This window comes from Symphodus melops (assembly GCF_947650265.1).
Source record: "Symphodus melops genome assembly, chromosome: 2".
Classification (NCBI taxonomy): Eukaryota; Metazoa; Chordata; class Actinopteri; order Labriformes; family Labridae; genus Symphodus; species Symphodus melops.
The window spans coordinates 1,291,375-1,314,066 of NC_136692.1; the positions used below are offsets into that span (position 1 = coordinate 1,291,375).

Here is a 22,692-nt window from a genome sequence, read left to right on the forward strand (position 1 = left end):
TGTGTGTGTGTGTGTGTGTGCAGGTGGATGAGATCTACTCTGTTCCTGAAGTTGGGACCGTGGTCGGGGGAACTCTGTACAGGTGAGAGACAGACTGATGTGTTATGATGAGTCATCAAACAGGAAGTACAGACATTATTTAACGTGTGTGTGTGTGTGTGTGTGTGTGTGTGTGTGTCTCAGTGGAGTGTGTCGGGAGGGCGAGCGGCTGGTGGTCGGCCCCACAGACGAGGGTCGATTCCTGCGTCTGAAGGTGGGCAGCATCCAGAGGAACCGCTCGGCGTGCAGGGTGCTGAGGGCGGGACAGGCCGCCACGCTCGCTCTGGGAAACTTCGACCGCTCGCTGCTGCGCAAGGTCAGAGACACGTGAGCGTCAGATTCAAGTCGCCATGTTTTAGAATCACTGGAGGGAGGATCAAAGCTGCTGATGTCGGCGCCATGTCACCGTGTGCTGACAGTGATGTGTGATTGGTTGCTGCAGGGCATGGTGATGGTCAGTCCCAAGATGAACCCGACCATCTGCTGTCAGTTTGAAGCCGCCATCGTGCTGCTCTTCCACGCCAAGACCTTCCGCCGGGGCTCGCAGGTCACCGTGCACGTCGGCAACGTGCGGCAGACGGCGACCGTGGAGTGTCTTCACGGGAAGGTGAGAGTTTAATGTCGCTATCAAACATGACGTCAGTGTGAGGGGCGGGACCAGACATCGATTCGCCAGATTGATTATGGCGGCCATCTTGTCGCTGGTTGCGTAACCGCACGTCTGTCCTGCAGGAGGAGCTGCGTACGGGCGAGAGAGCCGTGGTCCGCTTCCACTTCATCAAACACCCAGAGTACCTGCGACTCGGCGCCAAGCTGCTCTTCAGGGAGGGCGTCACCAAAGGCATCGGCCACGTCGCCCGCCTGCTGCCGCCCTCTCAGAACCACGACCAGAACCAGAACCAGAACCACGACCAGAACCTGTAGGAGCCTTAAAGAGCCCTCCGTCGACAGATGTGGGGCTCCGTGAGAACATTCACACGCCACCGATCGTCCCGCCGATCGGGCTTCCTCCCCCCCCCCCGCCACATGTCGGCATTTTAATCCGCCCGTTCTGGATCTATAGTTCTGTCCTCGTTCAGTCCCGCTGTGATGTCACAAGACGCCCATCAGCATCCTCGTCCTCCCAGCAGACGTTCGTGTCTTGAGTTGGAGCTGGCTGACCGTGGACTTAAGCCTGGACCGTTAATCTGCGGCGGTGTCACAAGTTTGACGTGAGAAGGCAGCAAGATTATTTGGGGGGGGGGATTTGAGGAACGGTTGGATGTAAGAACTCCCTGAAGCACACGCAGGATTGACCCCGCTGTTCGCCCCCTCCTCAACATCAAAGCTGCACGCGCTCAGACGGAGCATCTGAAGAGGGGGATTATTTCCACGAGGAGACTCAGAGTTTGCACATCAGGACCACGACGGAGGTTTTACATCAGTAGACTTCTGAACGGGAATATTTAACGTCACCGCTGCACATGTTCATCGAGTATGGTGGCCGTTGAGGGTCATTTTTTGACACTTCTGAGAGCTCTCGGTTCATGCAGGAGAAGGGATGACAGATACGAGGTATAAATACTGCAGGAAAACACAATGAATGTGACGCTTCAAGGTGATTTGTTCGATGAATTTGTCCTGAAAAAAAAAAGATCTTTATCCCAGTTTTAGAGAATCCAAACTTTTTAGAAATGTGAAGAGAGTTGAAAGTGACATTCACGGAGAGAGAGGCATACAAACACGTTTATTTATCCATCAACCTTTTCTGTCCCTCTTTAAGCAGGGGTGGGCAACTGGCTGCCCAGGGCCCCCATCAACGTGGCCCCTCAGGTCAATTTTTGGACATCAATTAATCGGAAACATGAAGAACTCGTGAGAAACTCTGCCATGAAAATCCAAAAATATGCCCATGATATTTGATCGCTGGTGTACGTGGAGGTCCAGTTTGACCCTCTGGCAGAGAGAGTTAAATGAAAGTGGCCCATCCCTGCTCTAAAGGGTCGGGGGCTTCGGGTTCACCCTCCATATCTGCACTCCTGAAAGTATCTGGATGATTACAGAAGGACTGCTCCTGAAGTGAAGTGAGTCCTCGATAAGACGCTATAATCAGAATATTTGAGCTCAGACTGGAAATGATCAGGATCTTTTCAGGAGTGTGAAAGCAGCTGTACGTCTCAGATTCTCTGTTTCCTTCAAACTGTTTCCACTTGTCTCTTTGTTATCTGCCTTCATCAGCGACTCTGGTTTAGTGATGGTACACGAGTTTCTCGGTTTGATGTGACAGGCGGCGGCTCCAAACATGACCTGCATGCTCTCCGGCTGGCAGTGAAAACTCTTAACCTCCCGTTTGACTTATTAAATATGTATCGAGTGTTGAAGCAGCTTCTGATTATGTTTATGTTTCCCAGGTTCTGTGCAATTGTAAAAACCTAAATATCGAATGTACTGTCCTTGGATTCTGTGCTGCATCATGAAGTGCTAACTGTTCAGAGTTTCTGTGTTGACTTTGCACTTTTGTTCTTTTCTGACTCTGCATGCATGTCGATGACGGCGAGCTCGATAAACGATGCCGAAGATGTCCGAGCTTGAACCATGCAGCTGAATATTTAAACTCCACAGAGCGGCTTTATCAGTCGACCGTCCCTCCAGCTAATAAACTTTAAAAACAGCACGGCTGATGTTGTTTAAATCATTTCATTGGGTGTAAAAATGGAACACAGTGGGAGGAAATCACCTCTTTATTCTGAAAAATCAACTTTTCATCAAGTCAAAAAGTTGTTTCATGTTTGTTTACAGAGAGATAAGGCCTGTGATGTGTTTAGCGTAGCTTAGCACAAAGACTGGAAGCAGATAGAAACTGCTAGCCTAGCTAGCTAACCAAAGCACAAAAAAACAAACAAAAAAAAACCCTGTGTCCACCGAGCGTCTTTTTTAATTGTTTTCAATTTGTCCCGGTGTCTTTTTACCGAGCGCTCTGCCTTTTGGTGCGGCCGCTCTGAGCGCTCAAGTTAAAAAACCTTTTAATATTTCAGAAAGCCGCTCTTTTACCAAATGATTGATATTCCCCGTAGTTTAACCACCTACAGATCATATCTAGTACCCATAATCCACTTTGCTCCGTGTCTGATCGGGAAATAAACGATCTCAAAGTAACGGAGCCGTGTCGCTCGTACAGCGGCCGTTGTCATGGAGACAAAGGTTTTAATGTGAGCACCAGGTGGACACGGGGCCTTACATTCTCTGACCGGTGGACGGCTTTGAAGTCAACAGTTTCTTATTTGAAAAAACAGAAGGAAAGAAAATCTGAACCTTTTCATGAATCTGTGAGTTAACGTCGAGAAGTGAGAAACAGAAGAACGTCAAAAAACAAGACAAACATTTCTTTTCTGTGAGACAACGGGCACGTCTGGGACCCCGGGATGGATTTAATCAAATCCCAACAGGGCGCAAAATCAATTTAAATTTGATTAAATAACTGCAGTTATCAGTCTGTCGCTGGGCCTGGGTCTTATTTGACATATTTTGGGGCTTAAATTACTAAAAGGTACCAAAAAGTTTTTTCAGCCTGCAGCAGCGAAACAGGCGAGTTCATGGTCTCAATCTCTCATTTCGAGTCTTCTTCAACACAGCACGATGTTCAGTTAGTAAACTATCGTCCCATTTAGGGTCAAAGAGACCAGGAAGAAAGGGGAGGAGTCAGGGCGGGGCTAACTGCCACATAGTCGACCATAAAGACGTCTTGTTATGATCGTTTGTACTCAAAGACACTCGAGGAGGTTTTTTTTTTTATTAAGGTAACAGGAACACTAAACAACATTCTTGCTAACCATGCAACAGTGGCTAGTTAGCTTATAACTTAGTGTTTGCTAATCACTCAGGCTGTGTCTGAAACCGCAGACTTTCATACTGCGGGGTGTTGACGTCGTTGTCTCTCAACTAGAAGGCCGACGGTTCGATGCCAGCTCCCGCAGCAACACATCCGATGTGTCCTTGGGAAAAACACTTAACCCAGAAGTGCTCCCGCTGCTTCGTTGGTGGTATGTGCGTTTTTGATCAAATATAAAGGTCAGCCAGACTAGAAAAGAAATCTGCAAGCTCCATTTACAACGCAGACTAAACGAAGCATCACATTAACTAATCTTAGTTTGCAATTTGTGTGTATGTGAGAAATATAAATATGTTTGCTCGAGCGGCCAGAATGTTCAAGCATGAAATGAGAGCACAGTTGTCATACTAAAACGGCCCACAATGCACTGCAGCTCTCAGACTGTCCAATCACAGAGCTTGCTGTCAGTGAACTCGCGGTTACAATCGTACTGTTTTAGTAATGAAACGTTGAGTACTGTTGTTGATCGCTACGTACAGACCGACAGTGGTGCTAGCTTGATGCTACCTGTTCAGACTGGAAGTACGTAGCGGCATGCTAACAGTTAGTATATATTATATGAAGTATGGTATATATTGTTCTGAGTATGTAGTTTGTGGTTTCAGACACGGCCTTGGTGGTCTCCAGTGTCACCCGCTTCACAAACTATGATCTCTTCATTCGACAGGAAAACAAAATGGCGTCAACCCAAAAAAAGCCAAACTGGAGGATTTTAAACAGCATTCAATAACCAACGCTTGACTTCTCATTTTACAGTCCACGGTGTCAGCTGTTCAGTTGAAAAAATTAAAATCGTAAAAAAAAGGGAAATATTTGTAACTAGAACCCGTCTCCCAACGCGTGCCTTTCGCTCTTCTCGGCTGAAGGCCATCAAAGGGGGAAGACTCGTATGACAGGAGATAATGGATAATGTGTTCATCATACCGCAGGATGCAGATGAACTCTAGTTTGTTCACTGCGACATTCTCTGTGCCGACGTCTTGACGACCAATCAGAACGCCAACGTCCAACGTTGGTCTGTCAGCTGGTGTTTTCGTGTTCTCTCTTGAATCCGGAGGTTTTATTCCTTCTCCGAACATTTCTGGCCTCTCGTGGGATTAGTCAGCGGTCCATTAAGCCAGGCTCCTCTGCCGTGGCTTGATCCTCAGATACAGCTGTGAAATAAAAGAGTCTCATTAAAACATTTAAATACCAAACTCTATTGCGTAACACGGTTGAATAACAGGATTCTTTTTTTAAAAACCTGATTAAAACAGAGCAAGAGGCTGCAGCAGGGTCGACTTTAGGAGCTTAATGAACGGAGCAGGACGTCAAACACGTTTAGGGTTGGAAAGATACCCGAGTGTTGAGCTCGGACATGACGCAAGTAAAACTAAAATAATGCCAACACCTGTTTGGACACCATGGCAACAAACGTCGGCTAAATGGTTTCTGGGTCTTCAATATCAGACCTTGATGCAGATTATGGGAAATGTTAAGCTCAATATCCAGAGCCATGTTATTTTCACTTTCACAAGCAGTATTACTTAATCAGCAATCCTTTGCCAACAAAAGTGAATCAACAGGCTAAATCTGACTTTCTAAAGCATCTTTGGATTAAATATTTTATCTGTCAGCTCTGCAAACAGTCGGAGGGGAACTTGTCGGCTCACCCCGAGCAGGTTGCGGGGGATGTAGCCCTCGTGGTCGCCACATCTGGCCCACCACCACTCGGTCTCCACGTCGTCCTCGCGCCTCAACACCGTCATACAGTCGCCCTCGCTGAAGCCGAGCTCGTCCTCTCTCTGCGGCTCGTAGTCCCACAGAGCGTAGACCACGCCCCGGTTCATCACACCCATCTTCTCCTGAACGCCTGCCGGGACAAGAAACCAGAAAACCAAGATCTTTTAAGGAACCGGATCATCTTGACACAATCCCCAGACCTCGATGTAAGTGTGTCAAATCTTTATGAGACATACAAGAAAAGTCTGATGCCAGTCTGGGACTGAAACCTTTCAAGTCAATCATTGTTAAGTCTTGACTGAAGGGTTTCAGTGTTTCTTAAAATCCACATTCAAACCAATCATGGCATTCAGATCTTTAAGATCCCCTTAAATATAATCGGAGGTATCGGAGGTCCTGTCGACCCCCCCTGAACAAACTACTTCATTGTGAGTCCATCTCACTTTGCACGGTTACTCCTTAGAACCTTGATGAACTGAAAACCAATGTAGACCCCTTAAAGGTCCCCTTAGAGAACCCGTTAACACCCCTGACCCTCATCCTGGAGCATCCTTGGAGTTCTGGAAGCTTTTACTTCCCAGCGTGTCCGAACAGCAAACGAGGATCTGAAGTCCTGTTACAGAGATCTACTACTACAACTTCATCCATGTTCTGTCTCACCGTAGAGGAACTGGGAGCACTGGGCGTAGCCGTCCTCCATCTCTTCACATTTGTCGGCAGCCGTCTGCATATCGCTTTGCGTTGTGGCGAACACGGCCGCTCCCGACTCCACCAGGAACTTACAGACCTGAACATTGTTACAGGAGGCAGCGCAGTGGAGGGGAGTCCTGGAGAGAGGGGGAAAAGTATCATTCAGAATAACTGAGCCTGATCCCGGTAAACTGGAAGGATAACTTCCCGACTTGTGATTTAGACCGTTTGAAGGGATTAGCGACGGGGGGACATCTTCTTCCTGTAACGCAAGTCAACTCACCAGCCGTCGCTGTCAGCAGCGTTCGCGTTGACTCCAAACTGAACGAGAAACTTTACAATCTCAGTGTGCCCAGCGCAGACGGCGTTGTGCAGCGCCGTGATTCCTTCATCGTTTGGCATGCTGGGATCTTCCACCTGCAGGACGCACAAGAAATTTACACACCGTTTATTTCATCGAGAGCCGAGCGTCTGAACTTAAATCTGTTACAAGACTCTCTTTAAAGCCACCAGACTTCAATGAACTGTGATAAATATGTGGGATCATTTCCAGTCCATGGAGCTGGTTGGTATCTACCGCCAACAGAAAAACGTCTGGTGGACTTTTCTTTTATTAATGGGAATAAATGATCCACAGAAAGTTCATTCACTGTTGGACTTGATCATGTGACTCACATCATAAATGACCCTCTGGACGAGGTCGTATTCTCCCTCCAGAGACGAGTCCAGCAGCAGGGCCAGAGGGTTGAACTTAACCCTCACGCTGCGGTCGCTCCGCTCTGAGCCGGCTTTACGGAGGATCGGCTTCTTACCCTGAGGACAGTCACAGGAGAGGTTAGGGATTTATATTCAAACCAAAACCTGTATGTAGGCATCAAGTGTTTTTTGTGGCTCACCAGGGGCAGAGCGACCTGTCCTGTGACCTCTGGCGGCTGCAGGTGGAGCCCCTCGTCTCCTTGCTCCCCCTCTACACTGGTGGGGTAGGGCGGGGGCGGGTACGGGGGGAACTCCTCTGAGAAGTAGTCCCGGGAGGCAGGGGGACACACCTCCTCCTCCTTGTCTACAACAGGGAGGGGGAGGGGGCGACATGAGGCGGGGTCAGAAATGGGTGAGCGAGGGGGCAAAGGGGGCGGGGTCAGGTTGTCCTCTGGGCTACTATCCAGCGGTTGGTTGAAGAAGTCGACCTTGGGCATCACGTTCGAATCTCCCGTCCCGTCCTCGTGAACTCCAGGCTGTGTAACTGCACCTGCTGGACCAACCGTCTCCATGGGGATGGTTTCCATGGCAGCCAGAGTGGTTTTCTGATAGAGCAGCTTCTGGATGTTGGGCCCCCCCGGGCCCTCCGGCTCCGTGATGGAGCTGCGTTTCTTCAGGGGCCGGGGGGCGTGGTGCAACCGGCGCCGCAGGGCCTCCAGGTCAGCGTCGCTCGGGTTCCTGTGAGGGTTGGACAGGAAGGGGAGGAGCTTCGTAGGGCTGAGTGGTCGAGGGGTTGAGCGCTCTGATGTCTCTGTGGTGACACCTTCGCTGTTACCAAGGCAACTGCTGTCAGCCTCACTCCCGTCAGACACGGCGAACCCCGAGTTCATGGCGACGCTGTCTGCTGAGAAGGTCGGCTTCTTTGGTTTCCCGTAAACTGAGAACAGGAAGTCAGACTCAGTGTGAACAAACGCACGAGTAACAGTGACATCATCATCAGTATCAGCTACAGCAGAAACAATGACATCATTTGTAACAGTGACATCATCAGAATCAGCTGCAGCAGAAACAATGACATCATATGTAACAGTGACATCATCTGTAACAGTGACATCATCTGTAACGGTGACCTCTGTGCATCACCTCTGGCGCTGCTGCGGGGCAGAGTCCCCCCGCTCGGCTGGTAGCCCTTCCCTGGTGTGGCCTGCTGAGTGTACATGGAGTAGATAGACGAAGCCGCCAGCGTCTGAGGCTTCTGCAGCACAGGGGGCGGAGCCTCAGAGAGCTCAGGGGTGTACGGCCGTACAGCGGCGGCCGGTGGACTCTCCTGTTTGTGGGGCAGAGGGAGGGTGCTGCTGTGGGTGAAGAGAACCCCCGCCGGAGCTCTGGTGTGGTGACCCCCGACCTGCCGCGCCTTACCCGGAAAGGTCCCTGTGCTGTAGGCGGGCTTGGAGAGGGTCGGAGGGCCGGAGGAGGAGAACGGTTTGGGCTTAGATGGAAGTGGAGGTGGAGCCGCCATCTTTGCAAGACCTTTCCCTGCAGCCTGAAGAAAAGTACTGAGTGAGCACAGAAATAATTTCTCGACAGTAAACAGGCTGTTTAAAATGTTTTAAAATATTAAGATGTTTTGATTCTGTGCTTTTAAACTTCTGATCTTGAGGATAAATCCCACGTTTCAATAAATAGCATTTCTTCTTTGGATTGAAAGAGAATAAATGAAGCTGAAGTTTGAGACTCCTTTGATACCTGATTGTCTCTGAGCAGATTCTCCGCGCTGTGATTGGTCCGTGAGGGAACAGGGGGCGGGGTGTCGGACGGATCAGAGATGATTTTGCCACCTACAGGAAAGACGATCATCATTAAACATCTTCATTGAATCTGTAGCATTTTTAAACAAGCCCACATATAAAGTTTGTTTTTCATAGATTCTTTTAATATAATTTGAACTATTCTTTCATGCAGTTCATTTTCAATAAGGCTTGTTGGAAGAAGGGGGCGTGTCCAGAGGAGTGGCCAAGGATTGAGAATATAATCATTACAAAAAGAGAAAGAAATGTTTTAGCCATCCTGTGAGTCTCGTGATGTTTCCTTAAAGTCACATCACATACTTCAGAGATTGTATAAAACGGACTGACCGGCGTTGTGACTGGACATGCGAGGCAGCGTTGACGCATGGCTGTACCCTCCACTGGATTCAGAAAATGAGCCGCTCCAGTCAGAGAGTTTAGTGATTTTTGTTGTGGCAAAACCTGAAAAGACCGAAACACCAACACGTTTAATAGACAGTGGGTACACGCTGCAGACACATACTTTACATAGTAAATTCTCGTCGAGTACCTGCAGCTGGTTTTACTGGTCTTGGAGGCGGCTTCAGGGACGAGTCTGGCATGGGTAGGGTGGCGGTGCCGTCAGGGTACGCTGGCTTTACTAGAGCCTCTTGTCGGGCCTGGATTGGCGGCCCCTGGGAGCTTGTAGTCGATGACGACTGGATATACGGACCCACCGCTGCTACTCTTGAGCCCCCGCTGTGCTGAGGCGCCACGCCGTCTGAAGTCAGCTGCAGAGAGTGGAAATACCCAATAAGCTTTGTAAAATGTCTGCAGAAGAAAATGTCTTTACTTGGAAGCCTTTTCTGCTAAAAAGTTAGCTTTAAAATTAGCATCTTCCATTTTCACGCTCGCCACAAGTTGTTCCTTTACTGAAGTTTGTTTTGTTTGTTTAAACTCACCGGCAGGTTCTCCTTCTGCTGCAGGGCGGCCTTCTTCTTCCAGAGCCGCTGTCGGAGCTCAGCCAGCCGTCGGTCCATCGAAGCCACCTCCAGGTTCCTCTTGTTCAGACTCTCTCTCTGCTGCTGCAGCCGGCCGCTCTGATCATGGTTCAGTTTGTTCCGTAACTGGGAGGTCAAGGATGGAGCTCAGTGAAAAAGAGGGAAGCTAATATTGCAAAGGGTAGAACCGCTAGCTAGCTTTGAGGTACTGCTAAAACTTGCTAGCCTAGTAAGCTGGTTAGCTAAATGATCTATCAAATGATTAGCATATTTTTAGTTTCTTGAAATGTAAACCATTGCCTCCATTTTTTTTTACCTTCAATGATTTCAACATTTCTTGGCTAACGCAAGGCGCAGGAATAGCGGTGACAATAGTGACTTGGTCCAACATGGTAACCTTATACTTGTGAAACTATTGTAACATTTGCATATGTTCTTTAATTACTGAGCTTTGCTTGCTAACTAATTAACATAAATATTGCTGATTATTAGCTTTAGACTTTTGCTAAGCTAGCTAGCCAGCGAGTTTGACTACTAGCTAAATGGTCATACAGCATAAATCGAGTTTACATGTGTTTGTAAAGTCAGTAATGCTGTTGTTTGTGTTTTTTTAGCCTTAATGTTTCTTCTAACCAACCAAACAGCAAACATCACCTCATGTTTCAACATGATAAATGTGTTTACGCGATACCTCAGATATGATACATATGCTTACGATACATACTGTACAATAAACACACTATATGATACTATTATTACAGCATATTCATGATGATGGATACGATGACCATGCTATGCTAACGCTACAATATGATACTATACTGCACGGAGTCCAAGCTCTGCAGACGTACGGTCACAGCTTGGTTTGATTTAATTTAGGCACCAAAAGTACTTGGTTAGGTTTAGTACATTTTATTTTACAGTTTTCATCACATTCATCCAAAATGCTCCGTTGTTATCCATTGAAGATGAAAAAAGAAGTCCTGGTGCGAGCGCTCACCTGCAGCTCTTTATAAAGGCGCTCCAGCTCAGCCGTGGACGAGGTGTTGCTGTGGTAGGGAAGAGCAGACGGAGGAAATGGAGGCTCGAACCTGTTGCTCCTCAGCACCTCCAGCTGGTCGCTCAGCTCCTCCACCCTGGACACGGCGACCAGCAGCTCCCTCTGCTTCTGCTGGAACAGACCGGTCATCTGCTCGATCTCCTCCACTGACACAGGACAAAGACGAGAACGCAGACACGTCAACAGGAAGTGGAGAGCGCACGATGCACATCGATACCGACAACAGGTCTTCTGTGGATCACCTGTTCTGAAACCTTGATCTTAAGAGATGCTCCTTTTTCAAACTTGAGGACCATTTTTGTTTGACATATTTTGGGACCAATCAAACATCAGGCATTAAAAGATTCAAATCTGCCAAGTGGATTTCTGCATCTGGCAGCAGTGATACAGGCTGTAATGTAATCCCTGGAGATTAATGCTCTCTATTAGAGTTTGTCCTCTAACAGTTGCTGTTTTAATCACTGGTAGGCTCCGCTCGTTATTCTTAGTGTGTGACAACATTACAGGAAGGATCCTGCACACACACACACACACACACACAAACACAGCAGAGCAGATGTGGAAGGATTAGACAGTCACTGTTACATTTGAATGAACAGTTCATCCTGTAATTTCCATAATGATGACCTGAGGTCGGGGTCACATCTATCTGATCTAATGTCATTTAATCTGATCACGTCCATCTGCTCATACAGCGCGCACAACTGTCGAGGAAACATGCTACATACATCAATCCATCTCTGCCGCCTGGACCATGATAAATACATGCTGCTGCTATTTGAAAACAGCCACCATGCGTCGCTGTAATCCAACCTTGACCACATTAAATTGAATAGGATGGGAACACCAACCTAGTTTGCTGTTGCTGAGGCGTTTCTGCTCCACCTGGCCCCTGAGGGCCCGGACCCGTCGCAGTTTGGCCTCCTGGTTTTGTGCATTCTCTCTGAGCTGCAGCAGTCGCTCCTGTTCAGAAACCTCCTGCTGCTGCTGACGCTGATCCTGCAGCTTCAGGTACCGCAGCCGCTGCTCCTGCAACACCCCGGGAATTCAGCCACTTTATATATCTGTACTACATAATGAGTGTCAAACTACCAACATCTGTTACAGTACTCTCTCCAAAGACACCAGCCCACATTGAAAAAAACTATAATTTGACCTAATTTACCTACCGTTACCAGGGAAACAGGAAGGTCTACTGATGCCTCTAATTTGCCTTTTCTGTTACATCCGGGTGCTTTCCACGGTCATCTCAGATTAAACACTCTGTATGTCATGATTCAATCTCTGAAACAAGCTGACTGAGAGGAGGGTAGACGAACAAGTCCTTGGTTCTGCACGTTTAAAATGTCCGTATTTTGCTTGTGGAGACTCGTTGCTTTATATAAAGTTTATCCTCCAGATAAAGCCGACAGACTCTGTCAACAACAACAACGTTTGCAGACTCGTTCTAATGCTGAAGAAGACGGGAGTTGCTGGTCGACCTCCTCTGCAATCCGTCTTTCCTTTAAGCTTCTCGTGTGTTATACAAATATTGTGTTGGATTCAAACTGACAATTTGATCCACATTAATTTGAACAAACTCAACAGTAAGAGCAGCTGAAGACCATCAACTCCTGTTATGGATATTGATCATGTTTGGTGAATTAAAAAAACCAAACACGTTCCTCACAGTTATATGTGAGCACCAGCATTAGCGTGCAGGACATGTCGTACCTTGGAGGCCAGGAGCTGCTGCTGGGCTTTGATCTGCTGCTGCTGTCGGGTCGCCAGATCCTGGAGGTCGCTCAGCGTCAGGTCAAGACGAGGAGCCGACACCTACGACACACAACAACACGCAGTCAGTCACCTTCAGTAAAGATAGATAGATAGATAGATAGATACTTTATTGATCCCGAGGGAAATTCAAGCACATTAAAGCACAGAAGCTTGAGGACACAGAAAGATTTTTGTGAAGATGTGTTTACTTTGTTGTTGGTCTTAGTAAATATCCATTTATCTGTTCTAACTGCCATGTGTCCTTTAACTGTTGCTAGGCTACGCTAAGCAATGCTAAGCTAAAGGCCACCAGGGCGTCTTTCTGGAGTTTTCTGTTGTTAAAAAAAAAAAGAGCATCTCACCCCGTTCTCCAGACATCTCTCCACAGAAGCCTTCACCTGGCTCCTCTTCATCATCGGGTCTGCAGCTCTGGATTCATCTGAACAACAAGACACACTTCAGTTGCTGATGCTACCTTTCAAGTTAGCATGCTACTAGCATACATTCATAGATGGTTATGAGGTTTTGTCCCAATGCTTGCAAACTACTTCTGATATCAACATTACGCAGATGACACCGATGTCTACCTTTGTAATGTGACGACCTTCCATTGGTTAAAATATTCTGAACTTATTACAGCTCATAGAAGGTTTATTTCGGGGACGTTTTGTGAGTGTTCGGACAGTGGATACGTAGGAGAGGTGGGATTTAAGCTGACTGTCCATTTTAAGGACTGTAGCTTCTGTACATGGAGCGTGCAAACTAACCACTAGGCCCCAGCTCAAAAAAGACAAAAACAAAATCTCATTGGTGCTAAAAACCTGGGGGATGAAATCTGTTCACATTCATCCACCCTCTCTCTCTCTCTCTCTCTCTCTCTGAGGAAATGATCGCCCAGGTCAGAAATGTGATGTGGATTAATCCATCACTGATGACAGTCACTAACAGAAGAGTGATTTTCTCAGGAAGAAAAGGATCCCAATTCATAAAAAATAAAAAATAAAAACCACCAGAAAAAGCTCAGAGTCCAGCTTCTGCACATGAAACATTAGCTGAGTACAGTTTGATATCCAGTTTGAACAAAAACGTACTCATGATACCGAGGAAGCTTCATTTCATCTGCAGAGTCTCTTTGCACCTTTAAGAAAAAGCTAAAGACCCAGCTCTGTATGAACACCTACGACCTTCATGATGATGATGTTTCCTCTCTACGTACCTGTGTTGTTTCAAATCTGACGTTTGTCACTTTGGATAAATGAATCGTAGGAAATGTTTTCTGAGCTGCAGCGTTTTGTTTAGTTGATTTCATAGCTGGGGTGAAGAAATGTGTTGTGCTGCTGATTGAACACGAGACGTCCAGGAGTCAGTAACGACGCGGCCCCCGGCAGTGAGGTGTTTCTAACCTGCGTCCCGGCCTGGAGCTCTCTGGTGACGCAGGAGGTAACGAACCTCCCCCCTCTGCTGCCCCCATCGCTGCAGCGCCTCAAACATCCGCTCCCCGTCTCCCACGACACGCTCTGATTCGTCAAAACAAGAAATTTATTGGCGTTAAAAACTCATCGTTTAGATCTTCAGAATGTTTTGTTTTTTTTAAACTCACCGGAGCCTCTCCACATCTCAGCCAAGTAGCAGTCGGCCTCTCCGGGCTCCTTGCAGAGGTCGATCACATCCCGGCACAGCGTCTCCGGCGTGATGGGAACCTCGTTGAAGTGCTGGTCGTTGTTGCTCAGGTACACGGTGAGGAACATCTACAAACACAGATCAGACAGGATCAGAGATCAGACAGAGAGCGCTGAGGTCACGTCCTCTGCACCTTTAAGAGACGCTAACAGTCTTGAACTGTTCAACACTATTTCATCTAATCACTGCCAAAAAAGGTGAAGACTCATCTTGTCGAGGTAAATTCAGTCTTTTAGAGTCTGCAGGATCAAGACTGGAGATGCAGTAAGGTTGCTAACAAAAGCTAGCATAAGCTAACAAAAGGGCGGGATCCTTTCTGTGATGCTGTAAGAGTAAAAGTCGGAGCCTCAACAACTCTAAGTGGATGAGCTTTGAGCTTGTTGCAGCCATTACAGCTTGTTTCACTGCTGCAGGCTGAAGGACTCACGAACCGAGTACTACACGAGTTCGACCTTTAAGTTATTTAAATCCCCAAAAACACAACATCCGAGCCCAGGATTAAAAATAACACTGAGTCTGTGATCCAGGAAACAAAGACCATAAAATACAGAAACAAAGAGATGAGCCAAAAGACCAAACACTTCTTCATGTCGCTTTTTACCATCAAACGTTTTGAGGAAGTCGGCCTGTCTTTGAACAGATGGCGCTCGTTGTAAAGATCTGACTCATTGAACCCGTAACCCGGTTCACCTTTATCAGAGCTCTCTGTGCTATTTAAGACTAAAACAGATATTTGTGGACATCCTGGAGCTCCCATGATGCATCGGGCCATCTGTTACTTCAGCAGGGTATCTGCTTGTCGGGCCCGGAGCCAAATCGCCTCCAGCACCTCCCGCCAACCTGCAGGCAGGCCGTGTGCAGCCTGTGTTCATCCTGATACTGAGCTGATTCCTCGTCTTCACTCCGGCTGACGTGACAAACGAGCGGCCGTCTTTGACCTTTGAGAGTCAGCGCAGACTGCAGCCCGGCGTCGCTGTTTCTGAGGATGTGATGAAGCTCGGGCGTGAAGGAACAGCTTGATTAGGTGAACGTATTCGTGGTGCAGGAGAGGAAACTCAGGCTGCTTCCTTGTGGTAGAGACAGATAAAGGGCTTCGCTGACTCGAATACAAAGCAGCTGATGGTGTTTCCCAGGTCAGCGGATTGTCCTTCAGGGTTTCTAAAGATTTGAAAGCAGCGCTGCGTGTTTGTGCATTCAGCTCAGCCTCTCTTCTGTCTCTGAATGAAGCCTGAAAAAATGTTTTCTTTTCACCGCCTTAGTCACTGCCAAGATTTTAGGAACACCGTGCATCTATAGGAACCGTCGAATCCAAACTCTACTTTGGAAAAAGCTTCCAGAACAACCAGGGGGGAAAAAAACGGGACGAGAAAACTGTCCTAATGAAGAGATTTCAGCTTTTTATCTCCAAACTCTTCAGACCACCAGGAGCCTGATTTATGTCTTAAAAAACGTCAGGAGAGGAAAAAGTGTCCTGCAGAGAGTCAGTCCTCATGAGAATCAGAGCTGTGTGTTGATGGACAGAATGTGAACTAAAGAGTGGAGAAGAAGATGGTGGAGAACAGGAAACTGAAAATTCATTTCCTGGGTTCAGCCAGAATAAACTCGATGTTCATACTAATAAAAGCTTTGACTTTGTTAAACTGTGATCCCTGCAGAGACCCGAGGTTCCATCAGAGAGCTTAAAGAAAAGCTTCCTGCGTCAAACATCAGGACGATTGTGGATCAAACACTAAATATTGTCCTTCTTTAAAGGACTTATTACTGAGCGAGAGGCTTTTTAAGGTGGGATTCACTCCGTCTGTCCCTTCCTGGTCTGTCCGCTCAGATTCAGCAGCTTCATCAAACATTCAGCGTCTCCGTCTCTTAAAAAAACGATTCTCTAAACTCGGTGACGGAGATAAATGAGTCCTCCGTGTCCTCGTGTCCTACATACTGCTCGGCTCTGTTTTCATTCAGGTTCCCTGCAGATGAAGTGGGTCACCGCCGTCAGTCACCTCGCCAAGGTCAACGGAGGGGGGGGGGGGGGGGGAACCAGCAGCCAATCAGAGCGTGGAGAGGACAGGCCGTGACCTCCTGCCGTCGATATAGCTGGTTATGAAGGCTCAGTAAGGGATAGGGGGTTGTCATGACGACGTCATTTAAACTCCCCCTGTGTTCGTCGTTCATGTTTGATGCGTGCACACCGTCCGTCCACGTTGCTCAAATACGTCCGCGATGTTCATCTGACAATCATCTGACTCCTCAGTGTCTGTGCGGCACTCCCTCACCGGCCAATCAACAATCAGGAAAAGGGCGGGGCTTCTGACATCAGCTTTGTCAACAACAATGGCGGAGGAGACTAATTAATCTAACTGAATCAGTTTTAGTAAAGAAACATTTCCCATGTTTCCCTTCAGACAGCGTGCAGGAGCTTCTGGGTGACCTGGATTTCTTTTTGTTGCCATCAATCAAAACAAGTCTGAATTTGTGGTATCATGAAGTTTACTCTGAAGGACGCCATCGATCAGGCTTGAGACCAGAGGGTTGAGAACATGAAGGTGAGTAAATGAGCTGACAGGTCGGATGGTTTTCTGATCATAGACTTCTATGGGGATCAGACTTTGTGGCCGTGTGTTTCTGTCTTTGTGTCTCTCGGTCAGTGAGTCAGTCACCGGGCAGGTCGAGTCCTCGTTAGGCTGCGGCTCTTAATCCAGTCAGGAATTAGCACAGCATCACGCTGCTTAATTCCACCCTCAGACCCACAAACACCCCCCCCCCCCCCCCCCCCACACACACACACACACACACACACACACACACACACACACACACACACACCCCTATGTCTCTGCTGCTGGGCGGTAACTAATGAACCACTGACCGTCTGAGAGAATCAAAACAATGACGAGTCATCGACGTGAGGCTGAGGTTTAATCCTGACCCTTCTGTGACACCACAACCAAACACTTGGTCATGTGTTGTTCATGTTATTATGGGCTGTCCAGTGAGGCTGCTGATGTCTTCTACCTGATGCTCACACAGGTCACCATGTGGTGGACACTGAAGCTTCAGTGTTTAGCCAGCTCTGCATGTTTCTAATAAGCTCCAGCAGCAGAAAGCTGCTCAAACTAGGATCAATGTTGGAGATGAAACATGGAGAGAGGTTAGAACGCAGAAAGCTTTACAGACCCATGCAGAGCTGGCTAAACACTGAAGCTACAGTGTCCACCACATGCAGAGCTGGCTAAACACTGAAGCTACAGTGTCCACCACATGCAGAGCTGGCTAAACACTGAAGCTACAGTGTCCACCACATGCAGAGCTGGCTAAACACTGAAGCTACAGTGTCCACCACATGCAGAGCTGGCTAAACACTGAAGCTACAGTGTCTCTACATGCAGAGCTGGCTAAACACTGAAGCTACAGTGTCTCTACATGCAGAGCTGGCTAAACACTGAAGCTACAGTGTCTCTACATGCAGAGCTGGCTAAACACTGAAGCTACAGTGTCCACCACATGCAGAGCTGGCTAAACACTGAAGCTACAGTGTCCACCACATGCTGAGCTGGCTAAACACTGAAGCTACAGTGTCCACCACATGCAGAGCTGGCTAAACACTGAAGCTACAGTGTCCACCACATGCTGAGCTGGCTAAACACTGAAGCTACAGTGTCCACCACATGCAGAGCTGGCTAAACACTGAAGCTACAGTGTCCCACCACATGCAGAGCTGGCTAAACACTGAAGCTACAGTGTCCCCCACATGCAGAGCTGGCTAAACACTGAAGCTACAGTGTGCACCACATGCAGAGCTGGCTAAACACTGAAGCTACAGTGTCCACCACATGCTGACCTGTGTGAGAGGAGGGGGAGACAGCTCTCTGTGATGATTAGAGTTTAGACTGCAGTACCCAGTTTAAACACTAGGGGGGTTACAGAGTTACACTCAATGCTTTAACAAACTTTGGAAAACTATAAAGTGGAGCGCAGAATGTAACGTCGGAATCGATCAGACTCCATGGAGATAAACAGCTGTTTCGTCTTGCAGGATGAAGGAGAGCTGCTGGTCAGTCAGTTGACTTTGTAAATAAATAAACAACAACAACAACAACCCGCTCTGAATGATCGATGCAACAGCTGGTTCAAAAGAAAACAAAGAAAACATCTAAGACTGTTGGAGTGGAACTAATTCAATATTGTGTGATTGATTTTTCCAGCGAGTCGTAGTGTGTGTGTGTGTGTGTGTGTGTGTGTGTGTGTGTGTGTTGTCTGCTTGGGGAAACGTGACAGCTGGCAGTCGCTTTCAAAATGTTTTGTAGGCAACGTGGACCGGAGCCATATGGTCGCCAGGCTCACGTGATGCACCGATATGGGATTAATGAGACACACACACACACACACACACACACACACACACACACACACACACACACACACACACACACACCTGCTGTTCATTATACTGCATTGGACAACAACAAAAAAACAGGAAGCTTCACTGCTCTCTGATTGGCTGTTGATTATTAGGCTCACACACATATAATCAGCCCGTTCTTTTTGATTCGGACGCCACGCTCGCGCGTGTCGCTGTCACCAACGAGGTCATCAGAAATCAATGAGCCAACGATCAATCGGTCTGCGGCCTCTTCGACCCGTCAGTCACGTTGAAATAAAACCATAAACCCGTTCAGGCAGCCAGTTAGTAGTTTCATCTACGTTTCTTTTCAGCGCTGGTTTCCTGTCTCTGACTGAGTCGGGGCGCCGGTGGCCTCGTGGTCAGTGTGCGAGCGCACATCACACCTGGCCTCAATTTGACTCCGATCTGAAGTTCTTCCTGATTCGTGAAATCCATCCTTGTGTGTTCTGTTGCTGAACTTAAATCAAAGAACTTCCTTAAAATCGGCCCGGCCTCCAGGTTCTGTCATCGGTTCTAAAACGTGACGTGAGGAACTTCCTGTTCGAAGACAAAGGAACAAAGCGCCTGAGCGTCGATGAAGTTTACAACTTCCTCTGCTTCAGTTCCTCATCATCACCCGAACAACACTAAAATAAAACCGCTCCTGTACCACCTTGAACGTGCGTGTGCGTGTGTGTGTGTGTGTGTGTGTGTGTGTGTGTGTGTGTGTGTGTGTGTGTGTGCGCGCGCGTGTCACCATGGAAACGGTTACCATGCAGCACGGCGAGCTGCGAGCTCTGCCTGAGGACGAAGAGTGAGGACCGGGGTGTGAAGCCTTTTAGAGGAGGAATGTGTGAAACGTGTAAGGATGGATTTACACACACACACACACACACACACACACACACACACACACACTTCCTGTCTGTCGCTGTGTGAAGGTCACACGCTGCAGTCTGAAGGACAATAAGTTTGTGAATGTTCCCGAGTTCCCCTCTTAAACACGTTGTTCCTGTTTCACCGTTTAACGACTGAGTTTCACGCTGAATGAGAAATAAACGAGGACGACTCGTTTTTTCTATCAGAGAGAGAGACAGGACTGAGGATCCAGGACTGAGGATCCAGGACTGAGGATCCAGGACTGAGGATCCAGGACTGAGTCCCTCCTTCAGGACCTCGTCTGTGAGACGGGCTGAACTTTTACATTTTACTGAGTTAAAGAGCTAGCTTTAGCACGTAGCAGGGAGCGACTGATCAGACAAGAAAAAATAAAAAAAAGGTAAATTATGAATGGACATAAAATCTCTAATAAGACTCTTCGATCAGAGAGAAGTGTCAGGACGAATTCAAACCCGGGACGCCCGCTACAAACCTTACCGCCCCTTTAAACGAGGCGCGCAAGCTAACCACGCGATGCTAATGTTTAGTTTTGAATGACGTTTGCTTCTGCCGTTTCTGATTTCTGTCTTTGAGAGAATCTCAACACTGATAAGAACTACAAACTGATAAGAACTACAAACACGGCGTCAGTAAGTTTAAGACACTTTAAATCCAACGAGGGTTTCACATCCAACGTTTTTGGACCCCTTGATCTGCCGCCACGTGTCGGCGTCAAGAGAGAAGGTCAGCCCGTGTGACAGAGAGACACAGACTCACACCAGGACCAGGACCAGGACCTGGACCGTTCATTAGACTGGCGAGGAGCTGTGATTGGCTCTCTGCACGGTTCCTTCTCTCAGAGTAATTATATTTATACTTTCTGATCGTTTAAAGAGCGAAGTGAAGCCACGCGTTCAGCGATTTAAAGGGCCACACACACATCTCTGTTGGCTATCGAACACATCCTCCGCTGAGCCACAGCCGACCATGTGTCGAGGTGTCTGGTCTCTACACTGCCCCCTGTTGGTTACACGCGTACTGCACCCATCGGACGCGTTCGTTTCTGAAGCCGTACACGACCAGCGTCCCAAAACCTCCACAAGACACGCGTGGCTAAAAACACGAGTCATGATTTATGAACATATCCGGATCCTTACGTGAACATATCAGAACTGAAGAAGAAAAAGTGGATCGGATCATCAATCTAAAAAACTCGAACCACGATGTGAGACGCTTTGATGAACTTGTTTGCACTTAAACATGTTGAACGTTTAAACTCAATAAACTCATTTAAAAAGTTCTTTTATGAAGACACGATAAGTGTGTCCCCTTTAAGACAGCGTTACTATGGTTACGGAGGATGGAGCCTGTTTCTATGGAGATAGTTTCACAGGCTGAACAAATAAACGTGAATGGAAAATAAAACCAGTGTGTGTGTGTGTGTGTGTGTGTGTGTGTGTGTGTGTGTGTGTGTGTTCTCACACTCACCGGCATCATGTTGGCAGTCCTCTCTGTCACACTCACTCTGCAGCTGAAAGCCTCGAGCCCCTCCTGTCCTCCTCCTCCTGTCTCCTCTTCATCACATCATCCTGAGAGCAGGACTCCTCCTCGACCTGTTGAGGTCGGAGAGAGAGAGAGAGAGAGAGAGAGAGAGAGAGAGAGAGAGAGAGAGAGAGAGAGAGAGAGAGACGAGACCTCCAGAGAGAAGAAGAAGAAGCCAGGAGCGATGTGAGAGGAGCGAGAATCAGGAGGAGTTCTGAATGAACGGAGCAGAAAACAAAGAGGAGGAGGAAGAGGAGGAGGAGGAGGAGGAGGAGGAGCAGCTCTCCTGCTGGGCGATAATCCTGCTCAGCGTCCCGACCCGTCTGCCTCTCACAGGCTGTTTGGATCACAAGCGTTCAGTCAACACGGCAACACAACCCGGTGAGCACCCGGAGTCCCCTACTCCCCCCCACCGCAGAGAATATCACCACTTCCGGTGAGCGTTTCAGAATAAAAGCGACAGTCAAAGCACCGCAGTGGTGTCAGTCACACCTGTGAATCACTGCATGCATGAAGGTAGTAAAAAACAACACATATAACACAGCTGGTTTTATTATTTCTACATCCTGTCACCTTGATCTATTTATTTATTTATTTATTGTTTATTCTCTTTGACCATCTCTCTCTTTCATGTTCCTCTTCATTTTCCTCTCTGTATTATATCACTTAATTTTCCCTCTGATTTAATTTTATTTTGAAGGAACCTTAATGTTAACTTGATTGATTTACTGATCCCATTAACTATAATCCTTGAGCATCTCCTTGCAGGGCTTTTTTAAGGGGTGTCGTGCTCGACTTTACAGTTTAAATACAAACAAAAAATAAACTTAAACTAATGCTGCGTTCAGGTGCTGCTGGGATATGTTAGCATTAACACAATATATCATGTGATGATGATTCTTATATCCAGTCGGGAGTCGGGCACCTCAATTTTTCCGAGTTGTTGTTCCCACTTGAGCAGCTCGGAAACTAGAGTTTCTGATGTGTCCGACACCACCTGAATGCACCATGAAGGCGGGTCCCAAAAGTCAATTTGACCTCCAACAAGACTAATATCCAATCACAATTTAGGATATTTGGGGTGGCCAATCAGATTTCAAGGGGGCTCATGCCACACCTTTGGACACGCCCCTGGGAGCCCACCTGCATGAATTTAAAGCTGATTCTGATTTTCTGATTCTTAAGTTTATTTTGGACATTTGTAAGTAGCACTAAAAAGTAAACAATACAGCAAATCAACAACAATAATTAAATCAACAATATTAATGTGAACCCAACATGTTTGAAAAGGAGTAGGCTGAAGCATGAGCTCATTTATACCTCCCCCTTCTCTTCTATAATTACACACCCTTAAAACATATTAACATATAAAATACATTAGAAAATAAATAAATACATTAGAAAATAAGTTAATACAATAGAAAATAAATTAATACAATAGAAAATAAATAGATACAATAGAAAATAAATTAATACAATAGAAAATAAATTAATACAATAGCAAATAAAAAATCACTCACATTTTTTTCCCGCATGTTTAATGTTTAAGAGACTGATTGTCTTTCCGGTTGAATTTTGTTTAACTGACGGATCCCCCCCCCCCCCCCCCCCTCGCCCCC

General features: G+C 47.2%; 2 protein-coding genes across 2 annotated transcripts in view; one reads left to right on the plus strand and one right to left on the minus strand.

Moving 5' to 3' along the window:
- The window catches only part of LOC306818302 (GTP-binding protein 2-like), an 11,470-nt gene extending 8,780 nt beyond the window's left edge, over positions 1-2,690 (plus strand). Inside the window, exons 9-12 of the mRNA XM_079335814.1 lie at positions 24-82; positions 184-355; positions 482-646; positions 772-2,690. Coding sequence (XP_079191940.1) covers positions 24-82; positions 184-355; positions 482-646; positions 772-963 — 588 coding nt within the window. The 3' untranslated portion in view covers positions 964-2,690. The remainder of the gene's footprint in view (positions 1-23; positions 83-183; positions 356-481; positions 647-771) is intronic.
- A 51-nt stretch (positions 2,691-2,741) lies between these two features.
- On the minus strand, positions 2,742-21,129 carry LOC306818189 (apoptosis-stimulating of p53 protein 2-like). The gene is made up of 18 exons (XM_079335582.1): positions 21,020-21,129; positions 14,198-14,345; positions 14,001-14,114; positions 12,960-13,036; positions 12,556-12,657; positions 11,694-11,871; positions 10,783-10,988; positions 9,744-9,908; positions 9,353-9,572; positions 9,151-9,264; positions 8,762-8,853; positions 8,159-8,558; positions 7,216-7,952; positions 6,995-7,132; positions 6,603-6,736; positions 6,290-6,456; positions 5,560-5,759; positions 2,742-5,061 (listed from the first exon to the last, which is right to left on the minus strand). Exons 1-18 carry the CDS (start codon positions 21,026-21,028, stop codon positions 5,020-5,022), a joined length of 3,243 nt encoding a protein of 1,080 aa, XP_079191708.1. The 5' UTR covers positions 21,029-21,129; the 3' UTR covers positions 2,742-5,019.
- Positions 21,130-22,692: the final 1,563 nt, after the last annotated feature.